The sequence below is a fragment of the Anser brachyrhynchus genome, assembly GCF_964034855.1.
Source record: "Anser brachyrhynchus genome assembly, chromosome: 7".
Taxonomy (NCBI): domain Eukaryota; kingdom Metazoa; phylum Chordata; class Aves; order Anseriformes; family Anatidae; genus Anser; species Anser brachyrhynchus.
This window is the reverse complement of record NC_137701.1, coordinates 32,807,617-32,830,237: the sequence shown is the minus strand read 5'-3', so window position 1 is coordinate 32,830,237 and position 22,621 is coordinate 32,807,617. Positions and strand designations below refer to the sequence as shown.

At 36.4% G+C, this 22,621-nt stretch overlaps 1 protein-coding gene across 2 annotated transcripts in view; it reads right to left on the bottom strand.

The window, feature by feature from the left end:
• Positions 1-741: 741 nt before the first annotated feature.
• CCDC93 (CCC complex scaffolding subunit CCDC93) overlaps positions 742-22,621 on the bottom strand; it is a 40,889-nt gene continuing 19,009 nt past the window's right edge. Inside the window, exons 12-24 of one of the 2 annotated variants that reach the window (XM_080599781.1) lie at positions 18,976-19,092; positions 16,655-16,717; positions 15,674-15,747; positions 14,961-15,042; positions 13,579-13,650; positions 12,398-12,469; positions 12,041-12,149; positions 9,609-9,691; positions 7,638-7,675; positions 6,095-6,179; positions 4,557-4,670; positions 2,178-2,244; positions 742-867 (exon numbers count right to left, since the gene is read on the bottom strand). In XM_080599781.1, the coding sequence (XP_080455907.1) occupies positions 2,191-2,244; positions 4,557-4,670; positions 6,095-6,179; positions 7,638-7,675; positions 9,609-9,691; positions 12,041-12,149; positions 12,398-12,469; positions 13,579-13,650; positions 14,961-15,042; positions 15,674-15,747; positions 16,655-16,717; positions 18,976-19,092 (963 nt within the window). In that variant the 3' untranslated portion in view covers positions 742-867; positions 2,178-2,190. Of the gene's footprint in view, positions 868-1,071; positions 2,245-4,556; positions 4,671-6,094; positions 6,180-7,637; positions 7,676-9,608; positions 9,692-12,040; positions 12,150-12,397; positions 12,470-13,578; positions 13,651-14,960; positions 15,043-15,673; positions 15,748-16,654; positions 16,718-18,975; positions 19,093-22,621 lie in introns of those variants that run through there. The other variant, XM_080599780.1, reaches the window with a different exon arrangement.

Sequence of the window (22,621 nt, the reverse complement as noted above, 5' to 3'; positions counted from 1 at the left end):
TCACCTTCCCACGAGTAGTCATAGCATGATGTACACTTGTTCCTCTACAGTAAAAGTGGCTGGGGACAGAATGATCAAGTAGTTAGCCTGACAGGCATCATATTGAACAGGAGGAAGAACCAAGTTGGCTGTTCGAAGAAGTGCCCATTTTCTTATACTACTTCTTGATTTCTACTCAAGTATCAGAAGAAATGCTACCTCCAATGTACAAATTAGAAGAATAATTACAGGTTTTTATAGAGGGCAAAGTGTGTAGACGTCATTTATGAAGTCTACTGCTATCAAAGCCAACTAGAGAATGTCTGCAAGTAGCACTCAATCCAGATTTCCTTCCTCAGGTACTCCGGTATTTAATTTTGCCTAGATTTTTCAGATACATATGAAGAGAAGCAGCCTGCACGTATTCAGTCACTAACTAGTGGGGGGGAGTAAGGTACAAACTGGCTCAGTGCAAAGGTTCTTTTTATTTGTACTGAAGGAACAGGAAAAGTGTTTCTGGTTGTCACAAAAACAGAGTCTCTTTTATGAGAAGGCACAACACATTGAATCTAGCCTACCACGGTTGGGGTAGCTCACCACATTTTACCCAGACAGAACATCAACAATCTCCTTACGCAGATCTTAACAAATCCATACATTTCTCCATTTAACACTACAGACTCTGCATGAGATCACATACAACTATCAAACCTTCCCCTGTCCTCAAAAGGCATGGAATCAGGTAGCGCAGTGTGATGAATGTGTACCATCTCCACCGAGAATTCTGTGTAGTGAGCAGATGCCTGTGCAAGACACATCTAACCCTTCCACGGATCTCCTTGGCATACAGCAGGTTTGACAGTTTGTCCCAAATACTGAAACATCAAGCTTAACAAGAGCAGCAAGAGAAAACAGAAGTGTTACTGAATGCTATGTGACACATGAAAGCATTTCTAAGACTGAATATCAAAATACTACATTTACAGAATTCATCTTTTAATGCACTTGTAATTCAAAAGCATATTAAGGCTTCTAAAGCTGCCCTTTAACATGGCCTAAAGTGCCACCTCAAAAACAATAGCAGAAGGTCAGTGGATTCTAAACATCTTTTTATTTTGTATGTGCTGCCATAGAAAGTAATCTAACAGCAGTGTAAATGTTATTGGGGAAGAAGAATGTGGTTTTCCTTTTCCTGAACAAAATATGTGATGTACATTAAGTCAGTCCAAAATCCCGATGTTAAGTACAAAAAGCAACTGCTTGAATTATAAAATACTGTATATACAGATATAAAAGTGTTTCAGAAAGTGTTCCACAAAGTTTCTAAACTTTCAAGGACAAATCTTCAGCAGGGTAGATAGGTTGTTGTCTTCAAAGGTGAACATCAGTTCATTTGAGTAGAAAGTCTGAATCTTTATCTTCCTATGTTACAGCTGACACAGACTTTGATTTTCATCCCAGCTAGGGATAATGCGACGGTCCTAGGGATTAGGGTTTTTTTTTCCTGGATCTATTAATTTAACAAGCACATACTCTATATATAAAAATGGAATTTCAAAGAAATTTATACAACAGCTAGACTTTATAAAAATATAGATCTATAGTTTTACATGAGGAATTATCCAAGGTAAGTTTCCATTTTCTTTTGTCAACCATTAGAAACTGATTTTTATCCTTTGGAATTTTATCTATAGCTAGGAGTGTAAATTAAAGTAATATGGAGTTATTAGCTGGTGAAGAGTTTCAAGAACCATTTTTTATGCTTATTTTTGGCCAAAATTTACAAGCTATTGCATCCTGCAGTGCTCATCTTATGGTACCGGACATATTAAACAGTCCATATCTACTTATTCCAGAGTTTTGATGTACTTCAGTGTTAAAACCCAAATAAAAACCATCTTAATTGTTCTTTCTGTGAAAAACAAACAAATAAATAATTTCTATTTTGCTGTACTGCATTAACTCTTTACTGTGTAGTGGAGGCAATAATGAGTAACATGGCCGTTTGATGAAGGAATGTAAAAGAGTACATGCTGAAAAGAAACCCAGACTTTACAGCTGTGTCTGTATATATATATTTTTTGTATATATATATTTTTTTATGTATATATATATATATATCTACAATTGCATTTTTAACCGTCACTTCACAAAAAAGATTTGATGTATGGACTGAACAATCATGTATAAAACTTCACCAGCTGGAGACGTTCAGGAGGAGCTAGCTTTCAGCTTGGAGAGCAGCATTTCATTCTTACGACATTCCTGTTAACAGAAAGGAAACAAGTTAGGTAGTAGCTCTCAACTCTGTTACTTAGATCTTCACATCAGTAAACCAAACTCTCTAATTTTGAAAGATCTCCAAAATCCAGAGTAGCCTGGAATGAGTAAGGAAGATAATTCTGATTCATCCATAAACGTATTCCAATAGGACATTCGTTAAACTTTACAACATACACGCCAAAAGGAATGCTGCTTGACCATTGGTCTAAAATGGTTACAAGTAGTTAAAGCATATCCACCTATTTATTTATAAATTGAATAAATCTGAAACTGAGATTACTTTTAAGTGATCTAAAAATTCACAAGACAGTTTGCAAAAAAAGTCAGTTTTTACGGAATAACTCCAAGTCAAGAAATATATTTACATAGGTACATACCATCAGTTTTCAACACCACAACCACTATTTATTTTTAAGGATAGCAAGATTGAAGGTGTCTCACAAGGCAAGGAAGCCAAATGGCTTATTTATTGTTTAAAAAAATCCACCTAACTTCTACAAAGAGGATGCAAAATTCTGTCAGAAAAGTAGCTGAACAGTCTGTCAATCTCCCAGAGTGTACCATCCAGAACAGGAAGGAGCCTCAAAATAAGGAAGGAGTTCTCAAAATAAACCAGAAAGTCTTCTTTCCCCCCAAACTCCTGAAGCCAATAACAATTTCGCCTGGCAGCACTACTTTCATTTATTATCATGGAGACAGTGATTAACAGAAGCACATTATGATAAACTCAGGCAAGGCTAAATCAATGAAGTATTAATCAGTCCTTTGACAGGGGTTAGAAAACAAGGCTGGTCCCTAAAAGTATTTAGGACTACAAAGATTCTGGATTCCCTCCCTTACTCACACATACCTAGCTGCTGCTCACAGATCTCGAGGAGGATCCTGGAGATCTCCAGGATTCCACTTGGAGACCTGAATATACAGCTTACTCAGTAACAAACTAGTACTTCCCATGTAACATGGAGTGGTGCTTGCTGATCAGTGACAAAGGAATTTTTCAGAATAAAACTTAAAGAATCACATGAAGAATCACACCAAGAGACATCGTTAACATGGTGCAATAAGCATTGTAAGGAACACTTGTGCACAAGTAAATGCCTAAGTCAAGCCAAAATGGGTCACTGGACATTAAAGCCTACACATGTTTAGAAGCCTTAAAATCTTGAATTGACTTTTTTTTTTTTAAAAATGAAGTGCAGAAAAACAGAAGCAACACAAACATGCAAACCCACTCCTTCATCCGCTGACAGGCTTTAACAAAGCTCTTAAGTTACTATGTAGTCAGTTTTCTTACCTGAATACTGGGCTTCTGTGTCTTACCCCAGTTTTATGGAATTTTTAAGCAACAAGTGTCAAAGAGCAATCCTGCATGTCTGTTTCAAGATGGCATAAACTATTTGAATTGCTTCCACTGTCTACTCCTAAGTAGGAGGGACATAAACAATTCCACCAATTTGCCTTCCTTCCTTCCCATTATTGTGGTGCCTCAAAGGCCTAAAACCTCATCCAAAAGATACATGTTATATACTGTAAGTTTAAGAAAGTAAAATAGCACTTATTAGCTGTCATGGCATTAATAAACCTAAATCCATTCTTACTTTTAGGAATACTATTAGTGGATTAATTAAACTAGCTATTCAGGTTCACTCTTGAGAAATGAAACAACTTGGATTTGCCTCTGCTGCCACTGATGTCAGTGAGAGCAGTCAGTCAGGCAGATGTTCCACCAGAAATCCCACCTTGTCTCCAGGTAGTTGCTAGAACTGTCTCTAATGTACCAGCAAGTCAGGTGCTGCCTGCCCCCAATACCTAATGAAAGCATTTGCTGTTGCAGACCCATTTGTTGCCTTCTAAATTCTCATTGAGTAGAAATACAGCAATGAACTACATCATGAGCCTTACAAAAAAAGAGAAAAAGTTCACAGTTCTGCTAATGAGGAGAGAGCTATTCAGCCATTCCCACAACACGAATGCTGCTCGTTTCTAGGTAGCACTACAAAGCTCCTCCTCAAAATGAGATTGGCAGCTTCCTCAGACAACTAACTTTTTGTGATTTAACTCTTCAGGTAAAGTAGAGAAATGCAGGTTTTGTTTTTTTTTGTTTGTTTGTTTTTTTTTAAAGTTCTAGACAAATCCATGTATTTAGAAATTTGCTCCTTTGCTCCTAAACATAAGCAAGGTTTATAACACACTTGAAAACAATCAGTGTATCTGAGCAGAACTTCTTAAGCAATTCTTTATCAGTTCAAATACTCATCAGCTTACATTAGCAAAAAAAACCAAAACATTCTTACCTCTTTAAATTCTTTCACTGTTTTAAAGTAAAGCCTCTGTTTCTCTAGAAGCTCCAAGTATTCATCATTCAACTGATCTCTTCGCATTTTGTTTTCTTGCTTCTTCTTTTCCATCTGTAAGTATATAGGAAGGAAAAAAGGTCACTTACTGTATAAGGAATGCACACATATGCACATAAAGTGTGAGAAACAATTGATGATTTTAATGGACTTCGAAGATTTAAGAGTTCATTTTTAAGAACCCGAAGAACAGCACAGAGCTCTTGGTCTGCTTTCACTCCTTTGACTTATTGTGCTGTTATTCATTTCTGTCTGCATAATGGAGGTCAAGATGGAAAACAAAACAATGAACTCCTCAAAACAATGAACTCCTAGGCAGTTTCAATTTCCTGCAGTTGCTTGCTACAGCAGTCAAGAGAATGTCACTCTTCCAAAATAAGTGTAATTATCTTCAAGCTCATCTACGCTCGTTGGAATTGCACTGTTCTGAAGTCTTTTCATAATCTGAGTTTGACCTTGACTCACTCGTTATGTCAGCCTTGGTAACAGAAAGATGACCCATACATACAACAGCATCATCACTATTCTGCTGTCCTTTGTCCTCTTTGAAAACAATGTTCTCCAAAACAGTAGTCTATAGTCAATGTTTTTACAAGTTTGGTAGTGCAGAGGGCTTTATGACAGCTTGAGTTGCATTCCATCCTATTTTTTTCCTATATACACGTAATTATTGCATTTTATATCCGAAGTTTCTGCTTAGCTATTAAGATAAAACAGCCTTTTACCTGGAAAGACGGCTTTTTCAGTACATACTCTGGTATATGTTGATTTGAAGTGCACCATACTTCCATTTCAACTCAAATGAACAACTATAATCCACTACCAAGAATCTCCTGGCTCTACGGGATAAACCATCTCAAAGCCCCTTAATGGTATATAAATCTATTTCCATATGAATAGAAAGTAGAACAACACAATAATTACAAATTAGTAACTGCTATAACCAGGTACTTAAAACTACCCCATTGTATGCAAATAAATCCATGGACGGCTTCAGCTAGAGTAGCTGTTGAACCTCATGCTTGCTTTGTGTGCGTGCATTGCCCCAAGCCCACTTAACACAATTCCACTGAGGCTGTGTATTCAGCAGCAACACCTAGTCTTTTCTAAATCAGGTTAAATCCAGAAAGTGGGTCTGACATAGGCCTGGGCTGTGCTTATGCAGTCCAAATGGAAAAAAATTCTTATCAACTTCAGGGATATCAGTGAGATATTTGAACCAGCTGTTTCAAAGACCTAAGTCACTACACTGCCAGTAACAAAGTTTAGGGGTACAAGATTCCTATCTCTCTTCTACTCTGTCCATTACCATTTTAGTGGTGAACTGTTTGTTATGGATGTGAAAGAGACAATACTTGTTAGTTGCTTCCTTAATTTGCACCTCATACAGTGAATTCCTGCATTCATAGTTTTTAACCAAGAGGCTTTTCTGAAATAATTCCCAGGTTCTAGAAGAGAAAGCGAGAAGAGTCTCTGACCTTCATTCGATTCTGTTTGATGCCTTCCACAATCTGTTCCATCTGCCGTAAGAACTGCTCACGAGAACCAGAAGATGCCATTGCTCTGGAAAGAAAAAAAGATAATAACTGATAGGGATGTGGGACAATGTGTCTCATCTACAATTACCTTGCGTATTTACCCATGTCCAAGTACTCACATTGCTTAATATCCTTTGTAAAAAACTCATCTTTTTAATCAATGATTTCAAGTACAGTGCAGATCTTCAGCTGGTATAAACCATCAAAGAGATGGGAACAGACTACAGAGCTCATCGCAAACATTTTCCTTGACAGCTTGCATCTGTTCCTTTCTCTTATGTGTTGTAATAAATAATGAACTACTATTAACTAACCAAGAGCACAAACTTATAATAAAGGCAGCTGATTAGAATATAAAGAAGGTGAGTAGAGGACTAGAACAGTAAATATTCTAAAAAAGATAATAATAATAATTTATGCCCTAACAGGAAGAGGCCAAGATATGTTACAGGCCCCGAAACACTTCTGAACAGATTAAGGAAAACAAAATAAAGAAAATGCCACCCCACACCCAACCATCAATAAAAACAATCCAAAACACAGCTGTCAATTAAAGAATTGGTTTCTAATGACTGGACAGAATATCAAAAATCTTATCACCGAGCAAAACAGATCTATGATCCCTGCTGCAAAGGATAACATTTGAAATACCTAATTTATTTTTTTTTTGTGCTGGTGTGGATTTTTTGTTGTTGTTTTAGTTGTAATTAGAATTTCGGATAATAGGAAAAAAACATCACAAAGCTCAAAACTTCTGACCAAACACAAAAAGGCACAGGTGTATAGTATTACAGAGATCATTAATTACTCTATAAGAAAAAAACAATTTCACAACAATTTCACAACAGAATTATAAAGAGATATAACAGAAAAAAATGTTTATAACTTATGAGGCCATATCCTCCCCCATGACTCTATTGCACTGTACTGTTGTGACAAAAAAAATCACAATGGAGTTCCCCCACCCGCCCCCAAAGTCAAAAAAAAAACCAAAACACAGAGGAACAAATGCTGGCTGCATCACAGACTGATATTCGACCTTAAACTTCCAAGGGAACCATGATTTTACCTAAAGACTTCACACTTCATCAAAACCTTTAAATACAGAGTTAGTGTATAATAAACATGTCTGAAATATGTTCGAGCCTAATGTTTTGTACATAATGTAATAACCACAAACTCACAAAATGAAGAAAAATACTTCAATTAATGCCAGGAAAATTATGACTGAATGATTTCTTTCCACAACTGCAACTGAACAGCCAGATATTAAAAACATATGTTGACTATAAAAGTTAAGTAATTTCAAGTCTGTGATTCCCCAAACATTGGCTTAAACAGAATTAATAAGCTATTTTATTAAATCGTTTAAGTTAATAAAATATTCTAACAAATTTTTACACTAACTCATGCCCCCTCCCATTTTTCCCAAACAACCACACCACCCACTGCAACTATCAAGAGAAAAATGACCATTACTTACTGATGAAAGTTGTCATGAATAGAATTTAGTAAATTAACCTGTGAATTAAAAAAAAAAAAAAGAAAATATACATTTGTCCTTTCTGATGTTACTCTGAGTTTTCACAGACAATAACATGAAATTCAGATCTAAAAATGGACTGGTATCAAGGCTTCCCTGACAAGCAGTCAGCTGTATGAAATCCTGAGCGTCTTTTTGAAAAAAGGAACCACAATACGTCTTTGTAAGTGACATCTGTCCTAGTGGAGGAACCACAGAAGGCAGCAGCAAGTCTTGGATCAAAATTGAGATTTTTAGTTTTACTGATGCCCAGTTATACCACTGAGAATATTACAGAATCACATATTCGTGCAGGACAGCTTTCTAAACTAAAGCAATGAAGTAAAAGAGCTGTTTAAATGTGTTGAAGCTTACAGGTAGTTGTCCAGTGTTCAACTGTGATGGTGCACAAGCATATGTTATAGCTATATTAAAGTAGCATACTTAGTCCTAGTTGCAGTGTCAAAGCAAAACAGTTTCACTTAAATGTCTTAAAAAATAAAAACTAATAGAAAACCTTTTGCTTTAGAGACTGGAGCCGGTCAGGCTCACCACACAGCCACACCTAATACCACACAGCCTAACCAAGCAGTGCAGAACAGGTAAATTTCTGCACTGTATTCTTTGTGCTGGTCAGTTTTACTGGCTTCCATAAAGCCATGTATTGTTACACACTTCACCTCTACATATTTCACAGTCTGTTTAAAGATGAACTTCTAAGAAGTAGAAAACAGCATTTCACTTGCATAGCTACTGTTACGAAGATACTAACATTGCACTTAAACAGTACAGACATAAGAATTTGTAACATTAGTAAAGTATTTTGTTGCTCTTGGTATAAACGCACTGTGCAGATTAAACCATGCATTTTTTTCTTGCTTTCTAAACATCGCTGAGGGCACTAAAATTCACAAAGCAGCAGCAATTAATGCGATCCCTTCGGCTTTCAGTACTTCTCACAAGTCTCCTGCGGTTAAACCTTCCGAGCAGTTTCTCCTTTTGATGAGTACTTTTAAGCGTTCTTTACTAAACAAACCTAAGCATTGCAAACAGAAGCATTTGCCCCACTGCCACAGAAAGCTAAACTGACTTCCCTTAAATCCAAGATCTTTGATATAAATGAGAGAGCAATAGGTGATACATGGCAGCAGCCACAGTTGTTCGTGACCTCACTATGAAAAATTCAAACAAATTCTGAGCAGATTCCAAAGAAGCTGTGAAGCTTAAAAATGCCTGTTACTCAAAGAAATCACTGCATGATTCATCAACACTTGCCAAACCCACATCCCTGCCTTGAAAGTTTGTTTTTAATAATGCAATTATGCAGTTTATACCACAAAACATTCAAGTAATAAGAGGTAGCACAGCACAACTACTGCACAGTAACACTTGTGTTACAACGCAGAACAGTAAAGCTAGTGGATAAACCCCAAAAATCAAAGACATAATAAAAAAATGATTTTAAAAACATTTAAAAACTATGTTTTTAAAAAGTATTTTAAAAACTATGATTGAAACCAACAACCATATGAGCAGAAACCTTTCACTGAGACACTGAGAACCAAATGATGCTGCAAGCCAGCAGGTGGAATTTGCTTTCCAGAGTTACTAGAGATGGGTTGGTTAGGTTAACCAAGAAGAGAGAAACAGGGTAATTTGGTCCTGTGACAAAGATATTTGCTAATCAAATGTTACTTGTGTTTTGTGAGCACAGTAAGCAGATTAAACATGCTGTATTAACAACAGCACTTTTTACAACACAGACCACTTCCACCTCAACATTAGAAATGTTCTTATGAACTCATTGTCTCAATTTTACTCTCAAAGACTGCTGACCCTGCTCTGACATGGCTGACTAAGTAGTTTTTACTTAGCTTTCCCTATCTTCTCCATAGACTGAATATTTAGAAAACAATAGTAACATTCTCTTACCTCCTTTTCCAAATATACTTTCTTATCATCCAGTGTATTATAAAGAGTAAAGAACTGTTTTGTTTCTTTGTGAGTTGCTGAGACTGCAAAGAAAAAAAAGGGTAGAATAATAAATGGGGTGAAATGGAACCTGTAAAAATACTTTGTAGGCTTTTTATAATATACAATTATCAATAACGGAACACAGACAATAATACATTCTGGAAGAATATTCCCTCTGCATGTAAATCTTCAGCAGCATTCACAGCTATCGGATTTTATGATAACTGGGCTCCAGAACAACACAGCTCAGTGTCTAAATTACAGCCCAGCTGCTGACAGTCCGTTTCACAAACGCACACTGGCACTATCAGCTGTGCTTCCTTACCAATACCTGTTCATCCTTCCTTCGTGAACTTTAACCTCACACCACGGAGGCTGCTGTGCTGCTAACAGTTGCCCTGGCCTAGCTGGCACATTGGTGGGAAGGGGGAGTGCAGGGGCACAGAAAGGGAATGGGTAATCTGACAGCATTGCATGGAAAAAAGGAGTGCATTAAACTGTATCTTTCAAGGTACAAACGTGCACAATGCACAAGAAAGGTTTTACTGTTTGAAAGCCTCCTTTCTCTTCTTACAACATATGCATGCTGATAGAATTAAAAAAAAACATTTCTTTTCAAATAATGCCATCTATTTTAGGTGATTATAGCAGATGCTGTTCACAGCTCAGTGCAGAAGGTAAGGCTCAGACACTCTTTCCCCTTTGGGTCCACAAGATGATGATTGATACTCAGGTCTCTGAAGTCTATTCTTTAGTTCTTCAATGACTAAGGAAATCTAAGACACTTTTGATTCTCAAGGGAAAAAGTTCAATTGAGAAGGACAGCTGGCAAAAGTTACCATGATTATATTAAGCAGCCTAGAATCCTGAACTGAAAAAAAGTACATGTTTATAAAGATCAAATGATTTAATGAAAATTATTCCAGAGCTCATGAGTAAGTCAGATATACATGAGGATGATTTCACTCTGGTTTATACAGTTTAAGAAAGCAAATATTGGAACTTAAAAGCATTTCAGTACAGGACCACTGAAGTCAGAAAGCACCTCTGAAGATTGTCTTGTCCACCATGCCTTGGACCCAGAAGTCCAAAAAACAGTTTTTGTCTACACTGAAGATCTCCTGAATCTGGTCAAATGCAAGAACTCTAAAAAACTATGCTACAGTTCACAGAAAGACTTGCAAGAGATTTTCAGCTCAAATTTCCAGAAGCTTAGCCTGAGCAGTACAGGTTCCTGGCCAGGAGACCAAGCCCGGTGTTATCCTAAGTTACCACACATATTTTGCACTACAGAAAACAGTCCTGTAAGATTCAAAGCCTCTTAAATCTGCACCCAAGGTTCCACAAATCTCCTTAATCTTCCTGTCCTTCATATATAAACGAAGCCTCCATCTTCTGAGCAGGTAGATGCTGGACTTGATTAAACAAACTGCATAGCACATAAAAAGCAAATGGGGGGCAAGGGGAGAAAAGAACTGGATTTGCACTCACTAAAGAAGCACACCTATTCCATGCACTGAGCTAGATAATGCACATGGGAAGATAGCATGTGACTATACAACTAGAGATGACTTAAAAACAATGGATATGAATCAAAGTTAAATAACAATTTTAGAACTGCTCAACCTTCAAGAGCTTCGTTTGCACCTGTATATAATAAATGCAAAGTATCTTTAAAATACTAGCTAGTTCTTCTACAGAGAGATATATTTTAGCTTATGCCATTATACAGGCTACACTAAATACACACCAGTAAGGTATGCCGGTCCATTGTCAGTTTGATAGAACAACTTCAAAATTTTATTCAGTTTGCATGCTCCATACCATGCGCAGCAAACACATCGCTATCCAAACAGTCAACCAGGCAAATGCCCACTTTTTATAACTTATCTTAAAAGAAGTTGAAGGTAACTTGTACTCTGATCCTAACAAGATATTGCAGGATATTTATAAATCAAAAATGAAATAAACAATGCCTTGTTTTCTTTGAAGTTCTTGTCTTTACTTGGCATTATTTTTGTTGACATCTGATTCTGAACCAAACTATCTAATGTTAAGAGCAATTAATGAAGCATGACTTAAATTTATAGCAACCTCGTCTATAAATAGATTAAGGAATTTCTAAAATCATTGGTCATTTAACTATACGACTGAACCTGTTGCAGCCAGAATTTACTCCCAAGACCTCATGTATCAAGTTTCACCCACAGGAGAATTCTTATAGCCAGCTTATAAAACCTTGAAAATAGGTTGTATAATGTGAATATCAAACGACCCTTAAACTCCTCAGAATTAGCAAGCGCTGTTTTACACTCCATAAGCTTAAAATGCAATTACCCTCCTTCCAGGGCTTTAGCTTTCAGCAGAATGTTCCTGCTTGATATACATACCCTGACTGTAAAGTTCAATAAATCTCTTCTGATATTGTGTTAGCTCAGCTCGGCTGGGTACTTCATCAATCTTGCGCTGTAAAATCGCTATTTCTCTGTTTCTTCGTGCCTGAATAGAAAGTTAGGAGGGGAGAAAACAAAGCCTCTTCTCGTTCTTTTCTTAAAATGGATGAAGCCCCCCCAGCAATATTTTGTTACTAAATAATCAATTTTTTTTAAAAAAGTATTGGCTGAGGCTCAATATTATTTTGTAACTGATTTTTGATTTTTTTTTAATTAAAACAACAAGAAGAGAGGTATTAAAAGTGACAAGGTAAGAAAAACACAAGTAATTTTGTCCAATTTATGAAGACTTACCAATAATAGCCGGATCTTTTGAAGTTTATCTTTCTCAGTTTTGTACTGCTGGTCTATAAGCTTATTCGGCTCCTAGAATTTGAGAACCCAAAACAACTATGTATTACAGCAACAAATGAGAGCACAATTACAAAAATGTGCAGATTGGTTTGTTTTCTATATTTGTATCTTCCATTTAATGGCTCCCACTAAAACACAACCATTTGCTTTTTTAAAGATGATTCATAAAAAGTCGTCATTTTTTTAAATGCAGATTTTTACTGTAAAGAAGTGTGTTTTGATAATTTTAATACTGGTATTTTAGCTTTTAAGATTTGTTGATAGTGTTTCCCCACTGCTTTGCTACAGTCACACAAAATGAAGACACCTATCAAAAGATTCTTTGCACTTGTCCAAATGTTTATACTTTGATTCATTGGCAGGGTTAAGGATAAACAAGGCCCAGGACAGAACATAAACCCTCTGAGATGTGTCCTACATTTTCTGGATTGCAGTTTTAAAGATTCTTTTTTTTCCTTCTTTAAAAACTTACAACTGAGGTTTATGTTTTCATTTTTACACACTGTGTTCAGAAGGACAGCAGCATCATGGAACTTGTAATCTACCTCATTTTAGACACACAAATACACCAAATGTTTACTCACTGGAAATACAAGCGAGTCAAGCTCTTCATTTTCTGTTCATTTGTTATTCACTGCCTTCGGTCTGGATGCACTTGCACTAAAACCTAGCTTCCGACAGCTGCTCACTGCATACAATGCACTGAGCCACTAAAAACCCGTGCCTCCATCCCTCAAATAAATCCACTTTTAAGGAAAAAAAAAGACAACCAAAACAAACATGCTTTCTGAGGAAGACTTGTTTTTGTCAAATATATGCACAACTCTTAACATGTTGAGATTCTTCCCTGCTGCTACAAAGATGAAATGAAAGGGGATGAAAGCATCTATGAGTTAGCCCCATGGGTTCTAGCAAAAAGAATAAAGAATACTACAGTGATTTTCAGTCTACTGCACTTCTCTGTTTATTAGCCAGAATTGTGGCTTTACCAGTGATAGAAAATAGAATTTTTCAGAGATTGCAACAGATTTTCTTACCAGAATGTGCCAAAGTCAGAAGGACCTAAACCAGCATTTTAAAACACAAACTGAAAATAAACAATTAACACATTTGATATTTACCTCTTCCTCCCCACTTTCCGCTGCCTCAGCTTTCAGATTCTCAATATTTTGTTGAAGACGCTCCATTTCTTCCTACAAAATAAAAAAAAAAAAAAGAGAGGAACTTATGTTGCTTTTAATTGAGACCTCTCCTAAAAGGGGATGGCAGGAGGCTTGATGCCATAGACCTGTAACAAAACTGTGGCACTGACAACATATTTTATTTTAGAATTTGTAAGATTAAACAGCATTCCTTGCCCAGTGGTAAGGCACCCATTATTACTCATTGCATAAAATTGAATGCCTGCTTTTATCAAACAAAAGAACAGATATATTTCTTACTTACAAATATACTAGAGCCAGCTGAAACAACTAATGAGTGACATAGAAAATGAGAAACTAAGGAAGTAAAGAAATATTACAATAGCAATAGCATGACACAGAACCACAACACGTGGTATTCACACTAATGAATGAACAAAGTTAGTTGTAAGGTCGTTTCCATCAGGATCCTTTACAGCTTTCCAAAATGGTATGTTTGGGGAAAATGAGGTTTCTATGCTGAGTATCTGCCACAGGCAGTGTGTCTTTTTACTTTTTTTTCGTTCCATTAAATTTGATCTAACACTGTTTAAACAGAAGAGAAGGAAACAATTCTCTCTGATCATATTTCTAAGCAGCCCATAAACACAGCAGTAAACATGGCAGCAAAACACTGTAATTAAGCAGTAAAACTGAAACTCTACTCTGAAAACTGTAATAGATTTATCTCAATCTCTGTCTCTTCCGGTGGTTTGCTCCAAAGCTAGGGACTTTCAAGATGCCTTCCTCTTGTGCACTGTGCTTCTCAGGTCACTGCTCGTCCAAGACGACAGAACGTGTTTCAGGCTGTGAATAGCACAGATGGTATCTAGTACAGCCTGATCTCAAACTTAGATTTATTGTAATATTATTATCTATTTGTAATCCCTGTTGCCACATCTCCAGATGTGGCAGAACAGGGAAGGGAACAGGAAGAGCCACAGTACAGGGCTGATCTGGCGTTTTATCTAGAAACTGCCTTTTAACAAAGACCCCTGGCAAAACAAAACATTGAAGGCCACACTACTTCAGATGCCCTGCCTGCCTTCCTTGTAGCTCCCTGCCTCATAGCAGGGAGCGAGTCCTTCTGGTTAGTTCAGTTCCAACCTTCTTGGTTGACAGCCTCGTTGTAGATATGATACACTGCAGAATTGGGCAACTGTCCATAATTCTGCAAAAAATCAAACTAGTGGCAGTATTTAATATGAACCTGTAAAAAGCAGTAAATGGCAGGGAGGGGAAGAAAGGACAAAGCAGGAAGAAGTATAAGCATACATTTAAAGCTTGGTAAAGAAGCATTATATAAAAAAATCAAAACTTACCCTACAATGTGCTTTGAATTCTTGCTCCTGACTTTTGAGGTTCTCATTCATGGCCACCAGTGCTCGCAGATTCTGTAATATGCTAAATTTGAAGATCCAGCAAACTGCATTAGTTTTTTAGTTTTTAAATTAAACAGATTGAGAACTAAAAGATACAGGAATAAGCTTAGTTCTATACACTTTTCCAATAAAATCCATGTAAATTATAAATCCAAATATTACTATGACTTGTTAGTGTTAGGTCAGAGGTTGGACTGGGTGATCTTGAAGGTCTCTTCCAACCTAGACTATTCTGTGATATGGTCAAAATAAAACATGGTATTACCCTAAATATTTTGATGATTTTGCAATGCTCTCGCCTCATTGTTGTGGAAGTTTTGAAAGAGTACCATAATTTATGCAAGATGAAGACTTCAAATATAAAGAAAATAAGAACAGGAAGGCCTCATATACATTTCAATTGTGTTTAGTATTCTTTTGCTTGTATTATATTTAAGCATCTACGTTTATTTTCAGCTACGTATTGACACTTTTCACTCAGACTTAATAATAAGACAATCTTTTGCTGTTTTTGGAAGAAAGCCGGAAAATGTACTTGTTTAAATTTTATTTATTTGTTTAGGCTGAAAAAAGCTAGAAATATTCAATTACTTGGTTTTAAAACCATCATTTTTCAGAACTTCAAATGCCACAAAAGAAGGAAAAACACTTACCTAGAATCTGCTTGGGATTCTATAGTTTCTAAAGCCGCCAATTCCTTGTCCAGCTTTTCACTATAACTCTTGACCTAAGGGTTATAAATAATAATTCTGTAAGATACACTTTTAAAATAAAAAACATGATTGTCCCCTACATTGTGCCAAGTGACTTCAATATGCTCATCTTAACTATTCTATATTCCGTTGGAGCATGGGGTAAGGCAGTAACCATGCCATCCAGCAACCCATGAGTACAACCAAAATGCTGGTAATACAAGGCACAGAACATAAAGATCTAAGCGCTGAATTTGAGCAGGACTGCAGGGACTTATGAAGAACAAAATCCAGTCATAATGACATTTCACAACTGGAAGAGGGTTCCACAGTTGACATACGAGATCAGACAGTAAAATCAGATACAACTTTCTCTTTCAGACCATAATGTTTAGTTCAATCCCTTTACTATGTCTGTAATCCTTCCCACTGAAAGAAAAAAGACAACCAACCAACCAAAAAAATCCTATTATTCACGATATTTCGGATCTAGAGTTATGTAGAAGCATCGTCATAAAAAAAAGCAGAGCAACAATCTAAGAATTAAAAGCAATAAAATGTCAAAAAGCAGTCTTCACATGCAGAAATAACTAAATTCAAAAATAACTCCATGAAGTAATCCAATAGATTAACATTACACTTCACGCAATCATTTTTACTGACTCATACACTCTGTTGCCACTATAAACATTATTTTCTTTTCATAGTAAAGCCACTTCCTCCCATTCTAGAGCGTGTGAGTTTTTCTTTTGGACCAGAAAAGCTACTGGGCGATAAGACAAAAAAATCATAACCCTATTCACAACCTCAAAACCTTCTTAACATAGAAAAGTTGTCAGTCATCTTCAGCATTTAATACATCCCTCTACACATAACGTCTCAAAAGAATTATCTCAAAAATGATCCAGCTAGAATCAGCGCCCAGACAAACAAAGAGATTACCTCGGTTAATGTCTTTTTTGCTTCAGTACATTTTGTCTGCAGATCAGCACATTTAGCTTGCAACTATTACAAAGAGAAAGAAGAGAGTTAAATTCTATGTTCACGCTAATTACACCTGTAATGGAGAACAGCAATATTTGAGATGCTAATAATGGTTGTCTGTTAAATGATAGGCAAGCCATCACAAACAGGGGCTTTTCTCATCAGGTGAGTATATCTTATTGCAAGAACTCTGAACATTTAATTAATAGCAGCAAATACTTTCCACCTGACCTTCCTGATATATATTATTACCAAAATGCCACTGGCTCTTTCACTTGTCAAATAGTTTAGAGGTTAATTTTACATAAATATCCTTCCCGAAAGTCCATATATTTTAAGGTAACACTGCAAATATTAACAATAAAAACAGGACGGGGGTTAGAGAAGAGAAGCACTGCAAGTAAAGAAATGCACATTTCACTTTCTGATCCTCTTCTTTTCCTCTTTTCCTGATGGCTGAGTTTGCCATTCACCACACGGAGCTGTGACTCACTCTAATCATCCCTCTCCACAGACAAATTTATAAGACTTTTTGCATTAGTATTTCTGTATTTTTCACAAATAAATCACCAACAGACTGAATTCTAACTAGCTAAAAAAGAAAGTAATTTAAACCTGAAGTCCACATCTCATGAAAATAGACAAAGATTAAAGAACCACTTGATATGAGAACTCTTGCCAGGAATTACTTAATACCGGCAGTACTGAAGACAGAATTTCACAAATACCTTTTAAAAGGAGGTCTTGACTGTCACTGATTTTAACTTCTTCTATCTCACCCCACTGCAAAAGCCAATTACAACTGCTAAGCTCATATACCAGCCTCTCCTACTGTTCAACTAGGCAAAAAAAAATAAAAAAAAAATCAAACAAACAGCATGGCTGGAGGTCAGTGTGCTAGTGCAATATCAAAATTTGTTTTTTAAACCTGAGCTAGCTGTTGCAGTTCTCCAATGCTACAATGTGAACATACCTAGGTGATCCTTCCCCAAATTCACCTTGAGCTAATTGTCTCCAAGAACACGAACAGCTCTCACAGTGCAAGGGCAAAGGACAAGAGCTGTGGTGCGCTGTTCCAGTATCCTACGTTCAAACTGAGCATTCCTCAAGTACGTCTGCTGTCTGCAGAAAAACTGCAGATGGATGTGGGCTGATGGACACAAGCCAACATCCACTCCAAATCTCTAGAACTGTACTGGAATATCCTTAAACCCAAGTGAACATGCCCTTTTATCACAGGGCAGTACCGAACTGTTGCCAGTCATGACAGCACAGCTTTCAATTTGGAACAGGTCTGCAACCGGCAAGCTCAAAGTGCTTGTATCTGCCTCCACTCTACCGTAATGATTTAGGGTACAGTGAATATCCTTCTACTTTCCCCACTTCTGAAATGCCTTAAGATCACACTCTGTAATTTATGTTCCTATTTCAGTGAGGAAAAAAAAGAAACAAACAGAAAAATAAACCTATATAGACCTATAATGGAATTAAGCTAGAATTTAACTGTTCATAAGGCCATGTTATAGTTTTGAAAGGTTGACACTTCAGCGTGCATTTAAGTATTAAAATACTGACAATACCTAGCATTAAGTCATCATTTTGACCAGGTACCAAAGTTGTATTTGAAATAGACATGGAAAATTCATATTACTGTGTTGAAATAATACAAATTCAAGTAAAAAACCTGTAATAAATTTCAGTATATCGCAATAAATATAGCATAATACTTTCTAACCTCTCACTCTAGAATGAAGAGGAATTGTGACAAACATCACCTACGTTCAACTTATAGTGCAAATAATAATTTTAGTGCTATTTACTATTAAAAAAATACTGTTTTTGACAGATGGGGCATACAGAGTGAAAAACCCATCAGCCTAAAGAAGCATGAAACATATTTAAGAGCGGTTTTCTAACTTGTTTCTTCAGTGGACTGTTTTCAGTTTCAACATCATAGCTATCAAGTCAAATGCAGAAAAAACACACAGAGCATCTCCAAAAGAGGTGTACAAAACAATACAAAACCCAAACAAAACTAAAAACATCTTTTGATCAACTAGCCCCTCTCCCTCACAGGGTTATTCATTTTTTTAATATGAAACCAGGCACATTGTCTTAGTAATAAATGTGCAAGCAAGATGTTCAGAGATGCTGAAATGGATGTTGAACATGACAAATTGCTGGTAGAGAAGACAGCTTGCAAATCTTTTCTGGGTGGCATAAACTTGGTGATCAACCACATTTATCAATGTTTTCTTTGTTACACACATAATACTTACCTCTTCCAGGAGTTTGGTTTTCTGCAAGATCTGCTTATTCAGAGATGCTACCTTCCTTCTGTGCTGTTGGGCAGCTCCAAGCCTTTCAGGACGCTCCTCAGCAGAAAGCTCAGACTGCTAAAATAAAGAGTAGTAAAGCCTGTTGAAACTCAAACCATTACTTTTTACTTCTACAGTAGCTAAGGAAACGCCAAACTGGGACACACTTGTGATATTTCCATATCAAGGGCTGTGTCCCACTACCCAACAGGAAGAACGACTCACCAATCTGTCTTGCATCAAGATAAGAAATGAGCCAAACAAATAAATTATATCCCAGAGGTATCAGTAAGGTAAGATAGTCAAGTGCCATGAGACTCATTGAAAATACTACAGCATACCACGTCAAATTAATTGTTTTGTCAGCAATACAGTTAAACCTAGTAGGGTTCTTAAAAAAAGAAAGAAAGCAGCCTAGCAGCCTACCCCCCCCCCTTTAAACTGAAGCAATCTTATTGCTTAAGTGGTATTTACTGAACTTCTTCAATTGGAGATATCAATGTCATACCTCAACACGTAAATCCATAACTCTTAAAAGCCCTAAACATTTGTGTCTTTAGATTCTGAAATACTGGTTTACATGCAGTATGCTGATTGACATAATTGCAACGTGGTAATTACATTTACCTCTCTACGCTTTTATTTTTATGTGTTTCTGTGCAATGGCCACTAGTCTTTAAAAGTGCTTGCATTGCCAAGAAAGTGTCTCACAAATACATAATTAAGACAACAATCTGGATCCACTCTCCTGTTCTCTCTGAATTTTGAAGGGAAAGCTGCCAGAAACATACTTTACCATGAATAACATCTGTAATAGAAATTGTGTATTTGCAGTAGATTAAAGAGCAATTAATATATTATTAATATAGTAAAATAGTTATTATTAATAATATATTAATCCATATGAACTTGTGCTGAAGATCTCAAAGCTTTCATGACAGCTTGTTGACAACAGTGCACAGTAAAAGTCAATACATCAAACACGAACTGCAGCAGAGAGACTAAATACTGGTGCCTCGTGTGGAGGCTTCAAGACATAGCATCAAAGCTTCTATTACAAGTATAGGAAAGGCAGAGGGGTCTTCTGAAGACAAGAGAAAAAACAACAGAACACCTCATCCACAGAAGGCAATATAATACACTTGGCATAAATGTTATCTTCTTCTCAACTTGAAGTGAAAAATTTACTTGTGTTATAATTGGCAGAAGACAAACTAAAATCTCCTTTGATGCCCGTCTTGGAGCAGGCCAATCATGAAGAAAGGGTAAGTCCTTAACTTGGCAGAGTAGACACCAACACTGCACCCTTCTCAGCTAGTGCCTACTAGGCAGGAATGACGTAAAACATGGCAAGATTAAATACTGACATTAAAAACACCTACTGCTGAAGGAAGTGATCTACTTCACTTTCCTTAATACTCCTCCACACTCCTCAGTTACAACACTAAAAGTGAACCACAACATGTATCTTACACGTTTTGCGAATACAGTTAGTATTGCTTTTCCTGTTGGTTTCCATGTTAGTCTTCAAGTGGCTTCAGACAACCGAAAAAAAACATTCTACTTCATTATTGATTTTTTTTTTTTTTTTTTTTACTTTTTTGATTGTAGACACCACTATTTTTTCTGTGACAGTGCAAAGTTCTATATAACAAATTTAATTTTACTGTAAAAGGTAAACTAGCTTGCTTAATTTCTTGCATAAAGATCTGTAGTAGTCTATGAAGTATCAGGGGCTTCACAGATCACAAGCTAAAAACTGGCACTCTGTAGTGGCAAATGATATTCTAAACCTGCACTGAACCCTATAAATTTACTATTTCTCCTTTTTGAAATGTGCACACAATGAAGGAAGCAGAATGCCTATCATAACATTAGCTTATGCTAAACTGCTTTTCTGTAGCAAAATGCTTTTCAGTACAGAAACTGACAAATGCTAGACTTGCTTCCATGACAGAGTTTTAACATGTCCATTTATTTTGGAAAGGTGTGTAGAAGTACTGGATCTGATGGGATGTTCAAAAAACAATTGTTCTTTTTATCTCTTTTTTTAAAAAAAATCTGTAGGGCATATTATAATTATTTCATAGTCATAATCTTCTAATCTTTTGTTTCAGGCTGATAACGTTCAATCTATTCAAGTATTTTTAACTTCTTGCATTTCGGTGTAGGCCTTATAAAACAAAACTAATATATAAGAATATAAAAAGACAAAACATTTTATATTTTTGTTAATAAATCCCAAAGAACAGCCAAACCCTAAAGCTCCCATTCTTTTAGGAAGCACTGTCAAAACAGTTTTTGCTGTCTCTGCAAACTTCTACTTCTTCAGGCAATTCACATTCTTATTGTCCTAACATTTTTTTTCCTCTTGAATACATGAGAAACAAAGAGCGCTCAGTTCCTCATCAAATTCTACCTACCTCTGTTCTTGTCCTGTGCTCCATGCTCTTGAAAAAATATGGCAATCAACCCTGGTTTGATCTTTAAAACTCAAAAGAGCATGTGTTACTGATGCAATTTATCGGTTACTATGGGAGCTACATTCGCAATGCGCCCATAATGTTCCTACAGTAGTGTCAAGATTCTCCTTCCTTTTCTTTCCTTCTCCTTCCTTCGCTTTTAAAATGACATCATTAAAACATGCCTGCTTTAAGTACATTGTTAAAAGTATTTTCTGCCTCATATGTAACCTCTTGGGAACCTAAAAGAAAAATGTGTTTCCACACCACCATTCTTGATGATTTATTAAGAAAAGGCCATGCCTCAAGAAGTGGGCTGCTAAGCTTGCTTTTTGAAACCGGGAAATAACCACCACATACAGAGGTTTCTGCAGAAAAACCTTTCTGGTATGAAAATTAAAAAGGATTTGCTCTGCAGCAACACTACAGCATTGCAGTTACTGTGGAACTGATTTGCAACTAGGGGAGAAAACAAAACTTTCAGCACAGAAGGAAGAAAGCACACCTTATAGAAACTACTTTGCTTTTGACATTGTTTGTTGTTACCTGGTCTCTTACTAAACTGTCCCAGTAGCTGACATTACTTAAGAAAGCATTAGTGTCTCTGCCTGTTCAAGATTATCAATTTGCTGCTGTATCTCAAAAGAATTGCAATTGCATGTGACAAAAAGGACTGAACAGATACATCCTCCAACTTTTCAGTCAACGTGTGGTATCCCCACCCACTGGCAGGTAGGTATAGGTTCACTTTTGCACTCCTCCCAGGTTCCTTCCAACTGCCCCCAAAAGAATTAGTGAATTAAAATAAACAAGTCAAATATTATTCAGAAACTCACTTTGCAAGACAAAATTTTGTAAGTTAAAACTCAATATTAATTACATTATTTTATATTCATCAGTATTGCTAATCTATTTGCAGCTCATAAACTGCCAGCCAAAATAAATGGCTAGTAATAATGACTGTCACAGCCTGCTTCTTAAAGGAAAAAAATATTGAGTCTCTGTATGAAGATATAAATGTTGTAGCAGTAAACTTTATCTCTTCACTTTCAACCACCTCCTATCACTAAATACACTTCAGAGGAGACTGAACTCCACCATAGTAGCCTCAATTTGAAACTGTCTGAAGCCCATTGGGAAAACAA